This window comes from Mandrillus leucophaeus, unplaced genomic scaffold (assembly GCF_000951045.1).
Source record: "Mandrillus leucophaeus isolate KB7577 unplaced genomic scaffold, Mleu.le_1.0 Scaffold436, whole genome shotgun sequence".
NCBI lineage: Eukaryota > Metazoa > Chordata > Mammalia > Primates > Cercopithecidae > Mandrillus > Mandrillus leucophaeus.
In genome coordinates this window covers 1,535,102-1,555,285 of record NW_012104654.1, presented here as the reverse complement: position 1 = coordinate 1,555,285, position 20,184 = coordinate 1,535,102, and the positions used below count along the sequence as shown (strand labels likewise).

Here is a 20,184-nt window from a genome sequence, read left to right as displayed (position 1 = left end):
ACTCCAGCCTGGGCGACAGAGCAAGACTGTCTCAGGAGGAAAAAAAAAAAAAGTCACTTGGCTTGTTGTAACTCTTTTTCTAATATCAGAGAAAAATCTCTGCCAGACAGATTTTTCTCTGAGTTCAGATATAATTTACTAACCTTGTGACAGCTAAGAATATTTTAGGAACAAAAAAGCTGATCTGAGCTGTAAGTGAAATTGCACACACACAGACACACACACACACCCATTTCAACAGAGCACTACAGTTACAAAGTGCTTTCAAAGGAATTATCTTACTTGACTCTTAAAACAATACTTTGGGTGTGTGCTGGAATCCCATTTTGCAAACCTGAGGTATAGAAGGTTAATACCGTCTCCCAAAATGGAGGGACAGGACTAGGACTTGGAAGCCCTGCTTCTTTCACTTTATCAGTGTTTGAAGTATCCTGGGATGAACAGTGAAATACTTTCATCAATTTCAAACTTTTTAAAACTTTACATACCCTATTTTCATTTTCTTCTGTTTGTCTCGGTCACTTCTATATGAAAGTTCTAAACTAATATTTAGTAACTTGTTTTTATTGTTTTTGATGGCAAAATCATTTATAGCAATGAAGTTACTTTCTGAGAACTGCTTTACCAACATTTCATAGATTTTGAAGGTAGTAGTTTTTGAAGACTGTATTTTAAGATTTTTTTCCATAATGTGGTATTCTTAGAATATATTTTTGAAGAATCTTTAGGTGTTAAAATGTTATTATTTTGAGTAAAGATATTATTCATTAAAACATGAACTGGCCACCATACATTTACTTTGTATCAAGTAAATTTAATATAGATAAAATTTAACACACAGTTAATATACATATGTGAAACTCTTGATCTTCTTGAACAATACTATATATGAAAAGAAACCATTTTGAAATAACCTGGCAAGCTGGTTGGAGTGCAAACATAGGAAGGTTGTGCATTAAATCTCCTGTGGGGAAACTGCATGAAAGAAAACTACTCCATGATCAAAGATTGACCCATAATCCTATAGCTATCTTATAAATGCAGCTCATTAAATAAAGTTTAGCAAGATCCATTAATTCTGCTGGAAAAAAAAAACCCAATGCAAAGATCCTATTACCAGTAGATGTAAAGATACACATCCAGTAGAATGTGACGACACACTTAACCCACAACAATCTAAGTAAATGCAGTATATGTACCTGTTCTTCATTAGACGAACCTCTCTCTTTCGTGCTGCTTCTTCAGCAGGCTGTGTAGGAAGTGCTGGGGAGGATGCCATAACAACTCCAGGGGCAATAGTGCTAGTGGGTGCTGTGCGAATCTGGTATGTTTGTACATCTCCAGAGGCAGCTGAAAGAAACAGTGATTATGGTGTAAGACAGAAACACTGCAACTTGATTCAATTATGTGTATCAATCATCAATCTAAGCATGTATTCTGGACTAAAAGGGAAACAAAAAAGAAAAGATGATTCTGGCTAAAGTGTTGAAAGAATCAGCATTCTTTGCGCCACTACTAAGAAATAATTCCCAATGTAATGTATTTATTACAGTAACCTATGTCTGCTGGATCTTATATTTTATTTTTCATTTGAATGCAGTTCTATTCTGTTGTTAACATGCTTACCAACCTTAAGTCTAAAAGGTAAGTGGGGCACAGCTTGGATGATCTTCCTAGATAGAGTATAGTCCTCAATGTCTTCCTTTGATATTGGTAAATTCATATTAAAAAATTTCAAGTAGACTCTTGCCACGACATAAAAACGACCATGATTTTTCATAAAATAGCAAAATGAAAAAGAAGATAAAGCATTATGGTCAACTATTATAGATTCTGAATTAAAACAAAACTGAAAGTATGAAAAAGTGTATCACCTGATGCCAATTATATTATTTGAAAACATATTGTTTTAATGTAAATGATAATGACTAAATAAACTGAAGTTTTATTTTTCTGATTCACCATTTGTAAAAACAAACACAATCACTATTTGTCAAACTGCTTCTAAAAACAGTGTAATAATATGCTCTCCTAAGGAACCTAATGTTACTTAAAAAATTTGAAGGTCTTTATTAAATTATTAATATTAATTATTAATATCAATTAAAAAGTATGCTTTGAGTGGAAAAGATTTATATACTAAACATGTTACCATCTTCAAACTGACGTTCAGAATTCAAATTCACTGACATCCTGCTTTACAATTTTTGAGTACCTGCATGTAAAGTGAAAAGGTGTTTTACTCTCATCAATAAGCAAAATAGTATCTTTTTCAAATACTCGCTTAATAACAGAATATATTCTGTAAACATTAGGGCTCTTTAAATAAGTTATGACTCTCTCCAGTTGGTGTTTCAGGATTATTCAATTATCCATGGTGAAAGGATAAAACTGTCATTACCTAACACAGGCAAAATACATTATCATTTATAAAAATATTTTCAGAAACAGATTTATTATTATTTCCTCAATCAGCAAATTTCTAACCTGGCATTAACTATATTCCTGAAATATTCAAACGAATCCAAAGAGAAATGGCTAACTGATATCCATAAAGATTCCTGAAATAGACAGAAAAAAACAATTAAACTAAAAAAAAACCAAGAAAAACCCCAAAAAACAAAAAAGCAACTTCTATAATTTGTCAAGAATTTAACAACTACTTTTTCTCTAAAGAACAGCATAAGATGGTATAAGATTTTGTGGAATATAATGTTTTCATTTGAAATAAAAACTGGGTCAAGTGCAGAGGCATCCCAACACTTTGGGAGCCCAAGAAAGGAGGATTCCTTGAGGCCCGGAGTTCAAGACTAGCCTGGGCAACACAGTGAGACCATATCTCTAGAAAAAAAAAAAATAATAATAAAAACTGATGATCTCAGAAGATTTAAATTTCTTTTGAATAAAAAGCAGAGAAACAGAATCCTGAACTTCTAAAGACTGTTTTCAGAGATTTAGTGCAACTCTTATTTTACACATGAAAACAAAACAAAACAAAAACAATAAAAACAAAACAAAACACTTTTCTGAGGCCCAGAGGAGCTTTTACTCAAGGCCTCATAGCAGGTTCATGCAGTTAGATATAGAATCCATCTTTTCTAACTCCTGATTTCCTGGTCTTTCCTTCTAACCTGTCCTGTTTCTTCTACCCCAAATAGTAAAGATGTTAAAGGTAGATGCAATATTTTAAAAACTGAAAATAGTTGTTTTTATGCCATGACATTTTGGTCCAATTGGAATAATGGAAGAGTTCATGGAAAATACTATCTATATTGAAGAAATGTTAACTACATTTGAATGGAGCTTTGTAATATGATACTTACTTTTTCTGTGAGTTTATAAAATTTTAGTATTTTGAAGAATTTACCACACCTGTGAATTCTGAAGTCCCTTACCTTGAACAACAACTTGGTTGCTGGGCACTAAGATCTGCTGTCCATCAGTGGTCTGTGCATACTGTAGAATGGTAGTACCCGGCTGAGTGGCAGCTGCATTGGTCATGGTTAATGTTTGCAGGCCCTGTACCCCATCGGTACCATTGTTAGCCAGTTGTATTGCTCCTCCCTGGGTAATGGCAACTAAAATCCAATGGATTTTATTGTTACAAGTTTAATACCATATAAGACTTTTAAAACACTAAATCCAATGTAGAATAATTTGTAAAATAGTCTAGGAGAAATTACAGCAAATAACATCACCAAGAAGTGTCTGATATATTCAAGTAACTTGCTGCTCAGGAAACCCATATTCAATTTCTACAATAGAAATGCACTCTATGAACTGCATTCTAATTTATAATAATAATGCCTGTTAACAATTTTTTAAATGGAAAAATGTTAAATTCCTTCTGAAGTTATCTGGTTCTGCAGAGGTTCCACTCTGTGATCCTTTGTTTTATTTCAGCATTAACTACATAATGTATTAACACTTGTCCCACTAATAAATAAATTTCTGGAGAGTAGGAATTTTCTTATCTACTTTCATACACTTAGCACAGTGGCAGCCATGAAATAGGCACCCAATAAATGGTTGTTTTAACATATAACTAATAAAGCAGTTCATCAGTGCATTCTATTCCCTAACTCTTGTAGAAATTCATTAATGGTATCTAATCTACTGAATGAAACAACTGAAATATCCTATGGAACTTAATTATCAACAGTCTCTCATGGAATTTTAAAATCAGAGCTCAAGGTCATCACTTAGAAAAAAAAATCTTTTACTGTCAATTTCTAAATTATTTAATACATATCCAAACATTTTCATATGGAACCCGTTATTTATGCCCTAATTAGCCACACCTGCCATTCATTTGTTAAACAATAAATCAGTCAACTTTTGCTCATACTAGTAGATATTTCACTTTATGAAAAACTAAATCAACTTTATGCTACAGTACATAGAAAAATTTAATTTAAAAATTAGATTGTTTATTTGGAAGAAGGATTTAGATAGGTGGCAATATCCTCTCTAGACAATTCACCCTGTAGGGGGTCAAGCTTTTCAGAACGAGAAGGACAGAAAATCACAATATCACATATAAAACTGTACAACTGATTTTAACTAAGAAAAAAGTAAACAATGCAGGAAAGTCAACATGTCTGATTAAGCATGTCCATTAGAAGGGAATTAGTTTGGGATCAGTTATCCACCAGCTATGGGATATAACATCCTGAGTCACCTGTACATGGGAAATTGATTATCTATTGCCTAATCAAGAAATAAGAAGAGTTAATGGCTACAGTGTGATAAGTTTAGCAAAATGATACTTGTGAAAATTAAGACGCTGGCATATACACTGGATCTAGTTTAGCGAATCCCAGAAGTTTTACTTCTCTTAGGCAGGGAGAAAAATGAGTAAGAACTATTCTAAGATTAATTTTGCATGATTACTTGAAAGAATCAGAAGGTTAACAGAAACAAATCACAATTTCTCATTTAGAGTTAATGAGTAAATTCTACTGTATTTAACATACCACTTTCTTCTTGGCTACAGAGCAGTAAACTCAAGGTGGGAAGAAGAAAGCAGAAATAGTAAACCATGTATGACAAGACTGAGTTGTAGTGTGAGTTCCATCACTGAACAGTTTAATTTTTTTCTTTTGAGACAGGGTCTTGTTCTGTTTTATAGGCTGGAGTGCAGTGGCAAGATCTCAGCTCACTGTAGCCTCCAACTGCTGGGCTGAAGTGATCCTCCTGCCTCAGCCTCCCAAGTAGCTAGCACAGGCCATCAGGCCCCACTAATTTTCTAAAAACATTTTTTTGAAGAGATAGGGTTTTGCTATGTTGCCCAGGCTGATCTTGAACTCCTGGCCTCAAGCAGTCTTCCCACCTTGGCCTCCCCAAGTGTTGGGATCACAGACACGAGCCACTGTGCCCAGCCATCACTAAACTGTTATTTGATTCTGTTATCTCTTCTCTAAAAATAAAAGCATCTGAGTTCTAGCCACTAAGTACAATTTTGTAAATATCAAATGAGGTCATGTATATGAAAATACTTTGGAAAATGAAGTCTAATCCTACTGGTTTTTCTCTATAATATTTATGTATATACTTTATTATTCTCAAAATATTTGAGATAGCTTTCAATAAAACACAATTCATTAAAACAAAATTAAAAAGATAGAAGTCAAGTAATGGATGTATCTTTAGTTATATAAAACAATTGTAGAAGAAAATCCAGACTAAGAAAGTAATACAATTAAACAGAAAGTTAGCTAAGAATCTGAGTGGCCGGAATAAAGAGGGAAACATCATGAGTCATAGTTTTATTTAGTGAAACAAAAAAATTCAAGTTCAAAATGACAGATACAAGTTTTCTATCTAAGAGCAGAATCACTAATAAGACTTTACTATCTGGGACACTGAACCAAGTAACAGATAAATCTAGTAACAACATGAATTTAATAAAATAACCAATTTAAGGAAGGAGTGGAAATTCATGCCTCCACCTGGAAGGGTACTTGCAGAGGATATGCTTTAATTTGATAATTCCACTCTTAGGATATTTTCATAGCATTGTTTGAAACAGTAGAAATGTCCTAAATGTTCAACAGCAGAAGAATGTTTAAATAAGTGCTATATTTATACAGTGAAACACAATGCAGCTATTAAAGAAACAAAATACATAACTATGTGTGTTTATATACCTATGGTGAATTCCAACAACCATATGTTCATTTTATAAGAAATATATAAATGTTGCTGTATATGTATTTACTATATTGCTCGTCATGAAAATCAAGAATATAATGTTAAATCAGTTCCATCAAAGCCATGTGTGCATATACAGAGAGGACACAGGATAAAAATAATGAACAAAGTTTATAATTTCAAAGTATTAATCTCTCTTTTTTTTTTTTTTTTTTTGAGACGGAGTCTTGCTCTGTCACCCAGGCTAGAGTGCAGTGGCACGATCTCAGCTCACTGCAACCTCTGCCTCCCGGGTTCAAGCAATTCTTCTGTGTCAGCCTCCTGAGTAGCTGGGATTACAGGCATGCGCTACCACGCCTGGCTAATTTTTGTATTTTTAGTGGAGACAGGGTTTCACCATGTTGGGCAGGCTGGTCTTGAACTCCTGACCTCATGATCCACCGCTTTGGCCTCCCAAAGTGCTGGGATTACAGGCGAGAGCCACCGCGCCTGGCTTAATCTCTTAAAACTAGCAATTTTCAGCTGCTGGAGGAGAGGAGTGTACCAAATTAAACATCTGTGGGGGCGGTGGCACTTCTCTAACGTTCATTTCCCCTTTTTAGATTCTGATAGGCCTCTTTCCTAAAGAGCATGCTTCCTAGTTCCAGTGAGAATCTCTGTAATAGTGAATCTGTTACTGATGGGAGTATGTTGTATCCCTCAGGTATGCTGAAGTAGGGGAAAAATAAAGATCATGTATCAATGTCTTTGAATACACATCCTGAATAACTGAAAGCATCTGGTATGAGGCTATCAACTGAAAATCACACACACATATAGAGTTGTAGGTACAGAGTTGTACTTTATATCTTCCACAAAGATCTTAAGAAGAAAAAAGATGACTAAGCTAATTGAGCATAGTGGATAAAAGCTTAGTCAAAAATGCCTTCCCTCTACTTAGTCTCAAAAGGTTCAGCCTGCAGAGTTAAAAAGTTTGCTACTTGAGAACTTGTCTTTAATACAGTTGGGAATGCAAATTAGAGTTATGCAAACCAAGGTTGAACTGGAATTAAAAAACAACAATGGGGGTCAAACTTTCATGCATATTTCTTAATTTTTAGATTATTTTTATAAATAGGGATGGGGTCTTCAACTTCTGGAGGGCTCAAGTGATCCTTCTACTGTGGCTTCCCAAAGTGCGGGGAATACAGGCGTAAGCCACTGTGCCCAGCCTCAAGCTTTTACGCATATTTCTGATACAGATTCCCTCAGGGCATTAGGAAACAAACTCAGTAAAGAAGTTTCAATGTGTACATTTAATTTGTAACTAAGATGGGTGGGGGAAAGGATATAAATGGGCAGCACTGGGTTTAATAAACAAATCCAAATGAAAAAAATCACTGAATGAATAAAGCACTTTGAGAGGCAAAAAAAAAAAAAAAGGGAAAAAGAGAAAAAAGTACCATTCACACAAATGCTTTTGATCAAACAAAATAAAATTCAAAAGGACCTTATAATAGATTTTGGTTAAAGATAAGAAGACAGACCTAAGTGCCAGACAGAGACATCATAGAAATGAAAACTTTGTAATTTTGTAAGAGCAATCGTTGCTTTTTGCGGGCCAAAAAGTATATTACTATCTTTTCATATGAAAAGGAGTAATTGAATGTGCTGACTCAACCAAGCCATGCTCATCCCCACTTGAAACATTCTAAAATACAAAGATATTAAAATGCTATTTTCAGAAGGCAAGACAAACTATTAAAATGAATACAGAGATATATTCAAGGAATGATTTTTTTAAATCTAAAATACTCATGTTTTTTCAACACATATGAGGACTAAAACCTAGGGTCTCAATTAGTGGTTCAAAAACTTCAGACTTTTCATGCATCTGCACAGAAACAAAAGGACATCTAAAAGGCTTATATACTTGACTAATCCTAACTAGAACTCTCTGAAGAAAAGAAAATACTACCATTACAGAACTTTGCATAGTGAAGAGTAAAGAAAATATAATAATGGCAGCAAAACTGAGAAGACTTGGCACTTATACGGTTTCTCTGAAGAGAATGCAGCAATTAGCTTTTCTCCTCACTTTTTGAAACAGAAATTGTCTATTACTCACTATACTGTCCACTGCTAGTTTGGTAAATTGGAGTTGGCACCGTTACAGTGGTGATGGCAGGTGCTGAGGTCTCCTCTTCCGACTTCTCTTCTTCAATCCTTGGCACTCCTGGTGCATCAGAAGATAAGTCATTCAAAATTTTCCTACAAAATTAGAAAACTAGAATAATTAAAAATATAAGTAAAATTTACTGGATAAATACAAATAATAGTTAAAGATGAGAAAACTGACGGAAAGCTGGTAGTGCTTAGGACAGAAGGTTTTTTTTTTTTTTTTGAGACAGAGCCTTGCTCTGTTGCCCAGACTGGAGTGCAGTGGCACGATTTTGGCTCACTGCAACCCCCACCTCCCGGGTTCAAGCAATTCTCCCACAACAGCCTCCCGAGTAGCTGGGATTACAGGTGCCTGCTACCACGCCTGGCTAATTTTTTTGGTATTTTTAGTAGAGACGGGGTTTCACTATGTTGGCCAGGCTGGTCTCGAACTCCTGACCTCAGGTGATCTGCTCACCTCTGCCTTGGCCTCCCAAAGTGCTGGGATTACAGGTGTGAGACACTGCACCCAGCCAGCAGAAGTTTAAAATATATAAATTACATGAATAAACTCTTCATGGGTCAGGGATTGATCTAGATGTCAAAATGAACCCAAATAAGTACAAAAAAAAAAAAAGATGGATTCTCTTTAATATCAACGTAAGGAAGGGTGCAATTAAGGGTAATAGTAAGACTGACTACATTAAAAAAAATCTTTTGCATCTCAAAGAACACACACACACAGTCGGAAAGTAAAAAGTCAACAATCAATTAAGGGGAAAAAAGATCAAAACCTGATTTTTAAATTCTCACTTCTCAGATTGGGAAACAAAAAAGTTTAACAATATCTGTTAGCAAAGCTACAAAAAAACCCCCACACTCTCATACATTGCTGCTGGGAGTATGAAACTGGCACAACCCCGATATAAGGAATTGGTGATATTTAAGGAAATATAGGTGTTCATGCCTCAATCCCATTTCCAGGAATTCACCCCAATTCCAACAATATGAAAATAAACTCGCTTAAGATTATTTCCATTAGCACTGTTTGTAACTGCAGAATAGTGGAGATATATATCCAAAGTCTAAAATAGAAAAAAAAAAAATAAAAAAGAAAATAAATACTGGAAACACTCTATATGCCTATATATAGGCGAGTGGTTGAATAAACTATGGTACATCCAAATAATGGATATAGCATATCTTTTGTGTAAGGAAAAAAGGGAAATAAGAAAATATACATGTACCTGCTCATTTGTTCAAGAGAAAAAATTGGGATGGATAAACCAGAGAGTAATGATTTTAGCTATTTACTGGGGATGGGTAGGAAAGAAATGAAAACGACAGAAGGAATGGGGAGGCACTACTGAGTATACTTTTTTGTGCAATTCTGACTTTTGGTACAGTGTTAAATGTTTCACTTACTAGGAAAAAAAAAGCAACAAGGATGAGTGGAGAAACTCTAAAATGGAACCCAAAAACAAAAGAACCATACCATATTTCAAGTGAACAACATAATCACACTGAAAGGCGGGGAAAAAACCCCCTAAAAACCCTAACCCAAGTAATTTTTGGTATCTTAAATTTGTAACAAAATAGTTATAAACTCTGTCCCTTTATGCTATTATAAAAAATGACATCTTCCTATATCATGTGCTTATTCACATAAATTTATAGTTACTGTTTTATGCCTTTGTCTTTCAAATCACATAGGAAAAAAGGAGTTACAAACCAAAACTATAATAATCCTGGCTTTTATATTTACCTAGGTAATTACTTTACTAGTAGTATTTGGTTGGATTTGCTTCAGGATCAAATGTGTTATATACTAACATGAGATACACTTCAAAGTTAAAATCTAACACTAGCTGTACTTAAAATAAATTATGAATATAAATACATATAACATACACTGGTAATATAAGATTTCTTAGACCTCAAAATCAATTTATTGTTAGTCACTTAGGATTCTTAATTTAATTGTAAGGACAGAGAAAGGGGTTAGTTTAATAGCCAAGCGGGGGGAAAAACTACCCCTTTGAAAAACAGAAATATACAAAAATAAAAATAATTTACACTAACAAGAAGGAAGATAATTATGAGTCTGAAGTTTCTTAAACGCTCAAGTAAACGTGTCAAGATTTATGGAACTGTCCTTCCTGAGATACTTAATGTGGAGCTAATTTTTACACTAAAAAACGGTTTTGGTTCACCTTGGAGGCAAGGCATAGACTAGGCAACATCAATAACTGAACACAAAAATTACAGTAAACTACCCCTAAAATTAGGGGATGTTAGTAAAGCATCTTCTTGAGATAATTATCAAATTAATAGCTATCTGTTAAACACCATGGCATAAAAAATGGTTTGCAATGTGTTATTAAGCAGATAAATAACAGAGCCTCAGAGTTGGCTTATAACTAAAAAATGCTATAACCTTATCAAATGTATTCCACATTTTTCAACAGAAAGACAGCCAGCACAGTCTACAGAAACAGGAAAAAAAAAAAAAAAAAAAAAATCAGGACTGGTGAGAGTAACAAGTGCTCTTCTTATTCTGTAGGATAAGCTTCACTTTATTTGAGACAAATAACTCAAGATGAAGAAAAGTAATCTATAAAGAACTGACCTGAGCAACTAACTGGTCTTCTGACATCTCTTTATCTGCAACTACCTAAGACTTCCTCCACATCTTAGATTCTAAGTATTAAAATCCATACCTGTAAGAAGGCCTCCTTGAAAGAATTTCCCTTCGCTTTTGGGAATCAGTTACACTATCCACTGACTCCTGTGAATCTTCACTTTCTGCAATAGTTGAAATCTGAAAATAAATAAAAACTTTATCTTGATAATCAAATTTAGTTCCTATAAAATTTTTGTTAAACAGTCAAATACAAAAAGTCATATATAAACTTTATACATGCTTCAGTAGAAAAAAATCAGTTCTTATGGGAGACAACCATACCAATCACTCTCCCCTTCCCTTTACTTACCCTATAAACTAAGATGAAGTTAGAGAACCTAAAATAGCTACAGTTTAATTTTTTTTCAGGACTCCATGTAATCAATCCTGAATGCATCAGTATTACTTATCAGTTTTTTCTTACATCTGTTGGAACAAAACTACCAACTAAAATAAGGTTTCTGATATAAGGGATAAAATGGATGGCTAAATATTTGGTACTAAGTCTATATAGTGACTATACAAATATTATTCTTTAACTTTATAAACACTTATTAATATATTTACAGTTATACAGTAAGACTGGCGATCCATCATCACATCCCTGACAGTTGTTCCTAGCAAGTTAGGAAAAACTTCTAACATACATGTTTCAAAGTTAGCATTCTATAATCACGTTTAAGTAAAAATTCAAGGTAAAGAACTATGCATTTCTGAGAAGAATCCCTAGACTGAAAAGTAATAAAGTGAATAAAAATTTTACATGGGATATTAATGATAGAAACTAGAATTTACAGATGACTATGTGCCAGGTGTTATGTGAATGCATTTACATATACTATATTACTTAATACTCATAGTAATGTAGGCACCAGATGGTACTATACTATTATATGCATTCCATAGATGGAAGAACTAAGATACAAAGTAGTAACTCACCCAAGTCACAAAGTTAGGAAGTAGTGGAGCCACTGTCAATATTTAGTACCTCCATTTTAGAGATCCTTACCAGCATCAAAATCCTGGTGGTTCCAGTCTCAAACCAGACTGTCCTAGTCTCAAACCAGGTTTGTCAGAAGCAGCAACCAGTGGCATTTTCACACCTTTTCTAGACTAGAAGAGTTCACTTACCTAAGTTGCTTGATTGTCAAATTTACACTGCCCACGTTTCTCTAATCAGCAGAAACCTTATGGTCTTTCCTGAACTAGGGACACATTATGCTGTCAGATTAAGAATTATACTTAACCAAGACAAAAGGGTCGATGTAGGTTAGCTCCATGTCAAAATGTATGGCAATGGCAGTAAGGAAACATATTCAGAGGTTCTTGAGAAATTCCAAGTGTACTCTATGTGTGGTCTGAGCCTAACGGTTCTCCCAAGTGGGCATTCGTTTTGACAGGGCTTTGTGATATGCAGGCTCATTTTAAAATGAAACCAGGTAAATCTAGTAACTTGTAGTAAAGCATACTTATAATGAAGTAATTTGCCCCATTCAAGGACTTTAAAGTCTACGTAGTCTGAAAGACCTAAAAATCAACAGGCAACATATAATGAATTCACAAATGACAGATAAAAAGATTAGTAATGCTGAATTTAGTCTGTGATTCTCAGCAGAGTAATAATCCTGTAATTACTGCCAAAGGAGCACACAGAAAAGTTTCACGTTAATCAGTAGCTGCTGTAACTAGCCCACACAAGAGTCTCTGCACAAACTTTCTCATATATAGAAGATCAGGAACTATGAAAAGGCCCGAGCAAAGGATCAGAAATTCAAGGAATAACAAGACTGAACTCAAAGTGGATAGTACTGTGGTAAGTGTTGTTTTCCTTCGTTAATACTCCACTCAGAATTCACTTAGTTCCTCTTTGGCTCTTTCTGTGTTCACTGCTTGACTCTCACATGCCCCATCCTTACACCCTTCTCTTAAGGACATATAGTGATTAAGGAACACCCCCCGCCCCCTTCCAAGTTGGAACTCATTAAAACAACAACATCAAAACATGCCATATAAACTACCCACAGGATAGTTTTGAAATGAAACAAATTAATGTTGTTTTTAAATCTGTATCTTTTAATTTTTTTTTTTTTTCTAACTCTGGATCTATGGCCCTTAATGGAAAAAAAAAAAAGGTTGCCTTTCTCTGACCTATAAGATTTTGTCAATTCACACAGAAGGAATTAACTTATCACTATTTAGTGCTTGTAACTCTGTAAATGTAAAGAGAATTCAGACCACTGAAATGAACACAACACTTCCTCTTTGGGAATACCATCCGAAGACAAGTAAGCCATGAAGCCAATTCCTATGGAGTCCCTAATCTATCACTTAATCAATAATAAAAATACTGCCACAGGATATACCAACCCAAGAATGAAGTCTAATGTAAACTATGGACTCTGGGACATTATGATGTGTTAATGTAGGGTCATCAAATTATAACACAAACGTACTGGTCTGGGGGGGCGGATGTTAAGAATAGGGGAAGCTATCCACGGAGTTGGGGGAGGGTGTACATAGGTAATCTCTGTAGCTTCCTCTAAATTTTGCTGTGAACCTAAAACTGCTGTTAAAAAAAAAATCATACTGGACCCACACAACTGAGATCAATAAAACTCATGTCAAAAATCTATTTTACAAATAACAGAAAAACATACATATGAAAAAGTATATCCTAATTATAAACATCACATATCATCACCTTCCAATGATGGAACCCTTTCCTTTTGGTCTCATCTCCTATCACTTATTAACTTCTTTCTGAATTTTTTCAATAGGTCTTTAATTTTGGCTACTTGTAAGTCAAGAAATTTTCAAAAAGCTAAACTACCACTTGTAGATATAAAGTTTTAGGTCTGCATTTCTCAACTTTGGTTTATTTAAACACATACTACCTGTTTATATTGAAAAGGTGGAGGACTCTGTTTTGATTATTTGAAATCTTATAATAAACTATAAAGTAACTAGAACCAATCAAAACAATGGTAATATTCGATGTTTACTAAAACTATACATGGTCCTCTGGAAACTTAAGTACTCTCCCTTGGTAGAGTTGACACTCATGGTTTGGATATAGTTTTTTTTTTTTTTTTTTTTTTAATTAAAAATTTTTTTTTAAGAGACAGGATCTCACTCACTCACTCATCCAGGCTGGAGTACAGTGATGCAATCACAGCTCACTGCAGCCTCAAACTCACGGGCTCAGGAGATCCTCTGGACTCGACCTCCTGAGTAGCCGGGATAGCAGGCATGCACTACCACTCCCAGCTAATTTTTACTTTTTTTGTAGAGACAGGTTCTTGCTATGTTGCCCAGGCTGGTCTTGAACCCCTGGCTTCAAGCAATCGTCCTGCCTGGGCTGGGATTACAGGCCACTGCGCCTGGCCTTAGATACAATGTTTTACTCATTGGATCAGGAAGCTTACTGAAAGTCTAGATCAATGATCTTCAAACTCGTTTGATCTGCATGTATCTCTTATAAGTAAGAAAAATTTTACATAGGCATACATTTTTCTTATTTCTAAATTTTAAGTATTTGTATTATAAAACAAGAGTTCTTAAAGAGATAGGATAAGCACAAATATTAAAAATTTATATATTTCTTAAAGATAAATAATGTAGTTTTTCAGGATAGTGAGAATGACATGATTTAATATGCTTCATTAAAAAATCATTTAACACTTTTTTTTTTTTTTTTTTTTTTAAGACAGAGTCTCACTCTGTCACTCAGGCTGGAGTAGAGCAGCATGATCTTGGTTCACTGCAACCTCCGTCTCCTGGGTTCAAGCGATTCTTGTGCCTCAGCCTCCCGAGTAGCTGGGATTATAGGTGCCTACCACCACCCCTGGCTAAGTTTTCCATTTTTAGTAGAGATGGTGTTTTGCCATGTTGGCCAGACTGGTCTCAAACTCTTGAGCTCAAGTGATGCGACTGCCTTGGCCTCCCAAAGTGCTGGCATTACAGGCATGAGCCACGGAGTCTGACTTCATTTAACACTTTATAACAGTCATTTAGAAATCAGATTCTAAGCTTGGGTTTTCTGAAACGTGATTTAACAATTGCTGGCATTGAAAAAGAAAACTCATGTAGATAACAAAACTAGGTGAGTTTGAGGTGTGCTTACTAAATAATCATTTTCATCTACCAATTATGCAAGCTTTCAATGAGATTTATCTAGTTTATTATTTTCATCTCGCTGGCTCTAAGTCAGTTTATTGCATGTTAATAGGAAAGGGTTACAATTTTGTATTTTTAACAAACAAGTTTGACACCTGCTGAAACTCTGGAAGACTTCTAAACAATTTAGAAAGTTCTATTTCTAGGGTTTTCAAGTATTTAGATTTGAAATTTTAACACTTATGTTGTAAACTGCATCTCCAATCACTTCCTTCCTTGCTTACTCTATTCCAACCATACCTTTCTGTTATTCCTCGATATCCCAAGTATACCCTCACTTCCAAACCTTTGGATCTGCGTGCCTTAGCCTCCTTCATTGCCTTCTGGTTTGTGCTGTGCTCCCTGAGCACATTACATAAAGTAGAACACCCTTCCCTCCACATCATTCTCCATCCCCTTCCCCTGGCTTTATTCATCTCTCTCGTACTTCTCACCTGACACACTTTATTTTTTCATAGTCTGTCTCTTTTCATTAAAATATGATCTTCATATTATTTGCTCATTGCTGTCTTTTATAGCAAATAGAACAGTGACTGGCACATAGCATGTCACCAATAAACATTTGTTTTATGAATGAAAGATAATTTAAAGCAATAATCTATTCTCACATCAAGAGAAATGTACCTCATATATTTTGGAAACTTTATTCTAAAATATTAATGAGATCTCCCATCTACAAGATCCTCTCCTTGTTTGATCATCTCTTCTGACAGAAACTATTTCCTAGTTGTTAACACTAATCACCATTAACTGGCTAAGATAACTATTAAAATAGATACTCCATAGTTTAGGCCTTTGAAAGAAAAAAATATTATATTTATATCTCTGTTTGTAGAATCCAGGGTTCAAAAAGTCCAACTTTTATTTTATAAATACATACTCTTAAATTAGAAGTACAGCTCACCTTAACGGACCTTAATGGAAAAATGTGTTCCTTAAAGATGAATACAAGCAAATAAAAAAAAAGAATATTTCTATAGTTAATGGCCATAAAATCTCCATGTCCAAATTATGTTGCCCCAGAATAAATATTAAAATCAAGAATACAATCAACAATAACACCTATTACAATCAAAAATAGTAATCTTAGCAAATGTTGTGGCTGTAACTTAATTTTTGTGTTCTTTATAGAAAGATCTTCTGTAAGTGAAAAAGAGAAAGGTAGATGTGCCCAAGGTCATTTGACTTATTAATGTCCAAACTGGTTCTGGAATCTAGGTCTCCTCACTAGCAAATCAAGTTTTTTCACTATCATCAAGAGGAGAATATGGCTAGGGAATTAGTAGTGACACAGTATGGACAATGGTAAGGTAGGACTCAATGGAATAAAAACTAAGGCAAAGGACTATTGCTCAGTCATTGTGATTTCATAGAAATATCAAGTTCTTAGATCTTTACATGCACAACACTATCTTTTACTTGTTAACAAATGTCATTCCCAGTGTCTTATGGAAATTCATACAACTGATGATTTCACACAAAAACATTACTTCTCCTCCCCCACACTCCCACTTAAGTGTCAAAGCGAACCAAAAGCACAAAGACAGAATGAAGTAGAGGTGGGTAATAGCAGTTCAATGACTCAATAGTATAAAATGGCTGACAAATTATACTGAGGACATTAATAGAACGCTTCCAGGACAGAGACAGCACTTCTCCCCTCTACAAATATTAATCAGTTCTGGTTACCGTATGTAAAGAAAATATAACAGCTCTCACCCAGAAGAAAACAACCAGGATGGTGAAGAGGAAACAAAGTTATACCATCTAACAAATGGCTAAAGAAAAATAGTTTGTTTAGTCTGGAAATTTTCTTAAAAATAGGAAGGGTGCGGGGGATGGGGAAGAGGAAGCAGTCCAATAGAACAGGAATTAGACTTGCTAATCTAGTTTCCGAGAATAGAACCTGTGTTTACCTGGGATCTCTAGGTGAAAGTTTTAGAAAGATACATTTTGGATCATCACAATGAAGAATATTTTAGTAAACATTCCTAACTGTAAATAGGTTACCTCAGGAGATTGAGCTTCCTTTCTCTGAAAGTGTTCAAGTAAATGCTGGACTACCATTAGGAAGAGGGGAGAAATGTTAAACAGAATTAAGCAACAGACTAAGGGCTGGCGAGGTAACAAGTATGGCCTAGACCCAGAAGATCTCTGAGGGTTTTGTTCAAGTGCTGAAATTCCATGTTTATAGAGGAAAAGGACAAAGACATAAAGAATAATTTCTCACCTTCCTTTCTAATAATAGTTCTCTCCAAATCTAGGACCTAGGACTCACCTGTGTTCCGGAGAAAAGTCTTTTTAAGTCCTTACAGGAAGACTGTGAAGCAAAAAATATGAAATGGGAGGCTGGGGTTATGGCCTACTTGAATGAACGTTCAAGTCTTTTTTTTCAATAAGCTCAATTGCAATGATCTATACTGCTCTCAGTTCCCTACAGTTAAACAGAGTAGTCACCTTCAAAGGTCTACAGTGCCTTTATTACCTGTGGATCAAACCCAAAGGAAAGATCTCTCCAAAGAATAAGATAACATGCATAGTATAATCCCTGACCCTCAAGATGTACCCTCTGAATATATTATTTAAAAGTTATACACTGTAACTGAAAACCCTAAGCACAGTTGATTTTACAAATGCTTTATGTAATTTCTAAGTTCAAATAATATCTTAGGTAAGGGTATTAATTTTTGATCAAGGGTTTATTTTTCTCCAATTGTAGATTCAGAAAATTCATTACTATTTTTGCATCTCAATTTTTCTTAACTGAGGTACCTCAGTCCTACAGTTTCTCCCAAACATTTCCACTTTATCTCATGTACTTCATTATTTTCCCCAATCATTTTTCTTCCGCAGCTTAAGAAATTAGTCATTTTCTTTTGTTTGTTCTTCTGTATATATGTTCCTACACATAAGGTGACTATATAGATGCAGCATATTCCTATACTGTGAATAAAATAAACTCTGAACTAGATGTGTCCTTATTTTCATAACTAGTGAAAGGAGAGAGATATGGCTATAAACAATAGTTATTAAAATAGATGCAGAACTTTTTATACACATACCTGAACTGTTTGGACTTGTGGAGACTGAATAACTGATGGCTGGGCCGCCTGAATGACTCCATGGACTTGAACTGTCTGCCCATTGGGCAGCTGTACTAGAGTTACAGTTGGAGCAGAAGATGTTGCATGAGCTGCTGGCATAGATACCTATGGTGTTGAACACAGAAAAGAATGATCATCCCAGACACTCTTTGGCAGTACTCATGTTCAATATGAAATAACATTTTAGAAGCAAAAACGTGACCTTTTTGCTAGATATGTATTTCCCCGATATGAAAGTAATGACTAAATTCAATATTCTTTAACAAAAAAACACTACAAGAAACACCAAAAACTATACCCCTACCCTTTTCAGCTGTTCCCAAGTGACAAAAAAAAAAAGCTATTTCAATGTTATACCAAATATATAATACAGACTCTCAGAACACGAGGTATCACTTTATTTGTATGGCACTTTACATTTTCCCACCTGCTTTCATTTCCAATTTCTGATTTCGCTATTTGAAGAAAATGAAGACTCGGTGATAAGGATCTCCATTTTAAGAGCAAAAATAACTGCTCAACGAGATTAAGTGTTCACCCAAGGTCAACAGATATACTATCCTTGAAGAAACATAAAATTCTTCAGAATATGTTAAATAAGTCACATTCTAAAATCTAACTGCTCTCAAGCACGAGCAAACCTGACCTACTAAGTCTAGAACTAACGCAGTTTTAATGAGTCAATATCCAGGTTAAAAGGGTCCTTAGATCATACATGTCTATCAGATGTTATTTATTGCTCCTATGCTTGAACGCATTCAAGGATAGGAATTCTATTTGCTAATTCAGGAAACAGTTACTGGGGACCTATGTTCCAGGATTAATGTTAGAACTGAAACTACAGAAGTGAGAAAGAGAGGGGTTTCTGACCTCAAATAAATTATTGGGGGTAGGTATGTGAAGGAATGGGGAAAAGAGACACAAGTAAATACAATTCAGTTTAGTAATGAGGTTTGCTAAAAGAAAAATGGACACACTGAGGAGAATTACTCTACCCAACCTAAGAGAAGGGGAGGCTACCAGGTAAGAATGTGAATTTAAAACAAAAGAAAAAATTTAGAGTTGTTATTATTACTTACAGGCAAGAGTCAGAGAATTTCAAGCAGAGTGGAGCAGTGGCAAAAGCAAAGAGAAACAGCATACATGGCAGAGTGGGATAACCAGCAGCTCAGCACCAATGGAGCACATAAGTGTGTTACTGTATGATGTTTGAAGTAGGGAGAGAGAAAACAATGGAGGCAGGTGGGCCTAGAAGTGCTAGTCATAAAAAGCCTGTATTATGTCACATCAAAGAAATTGCATTCTATCCTGAGGGAACTGTAGAATCCACCGAAGGGCTTTTGAACTCCTAAATACCAAGGTGATGTTTGCTTTTAGATAGATCACTTTAGGCCAGGCGAGGTGGCTCACGCCTGTAATCCCAGCACTTTGGGAGGCTGAGGCGGGTGCATCACCTGAGGTCTGGAGTTCCGAGACCAGCCTGGCCAACATGGTGAAACCCCATCTCTACTAAAAATACAAAAAATTAGCCGGGTGTGGTGGCAGGCGCCTGTAATCCCAGCTACTTGGGAGGCTGAAGCAGGAGAACTGCTTAAACCAGGGGGGCAGAGGTTGCAGTGAGCCGAGATCGTGCCATTGAACTCCAGACTGGGCAACAAGAGCAAAATTCCATCTCAAAAAAGAAAAAAATCACTTTAGTGGCAGTGTGAAAGATACGTATTTTGGGGGGAAAACTGGTGGTGGGGAGACCAACGAAGAAAGCCCATGCAGTAGTTAAGGAAAGATGATGAAGGCCAAAAGTAGGGCAGTTAGTAGTAGCAGAGATGGGAATGAGGGAGGTGATTTTATGAAAATTTGGAAGCAGTCCAGAAACGGCTTTATGAATGGTTAAAAGAGGTGACAGAGGAACTGCAGATGACCCACATTTCA

General features: G+C 35.2%; 1 protein-coding gene across 3 annotated transcripts in view; it reads right to left on the bottom strand.

Annotated features, from left to right (window-relative positions):
- Positions 1–20,184, bottom strand: part of CREB1 (cAMP responsive element binding protein 1) — an 87,131-nt gene that overhangs the window by 28,700 nt on the left and 38,247 nt on the right. The window contains exons 3-8 of one of the 3 annotated variants that reach the window (XM_011993895.1): positions 18,214–18,360; positions 17,430–17,471; positions 11,013–11,113; positions 8,261–8,403; positions 3,396–3,578; positions 1,200–1,350 (exon numbers count right to left, since the gene is read on the bottom strand). In XM_011993895.1, the coding sequence (XP_011849285.1) occupies positions 1,200–1,350; positions 3,396–3,578; positions 8,261–8,403; positions 11,013–11,113; positions 17,430–17,471; positions 18,214–18,360 (767 nt within the window). Of the gene's footprint in view, positions 1–1,199; positions 1,351–3,395; positions 3,579–8,260; positions 8,404–11,012; positions 11,114–17,429; positions 17,472–18,213; positions 18,361–19,334; positions 19,401–20,184 lie in introns of those variants that run through there. The other 2 variants (XM_011993897.1, XM_011993896.1) reach the window with 2 other exon arrangements.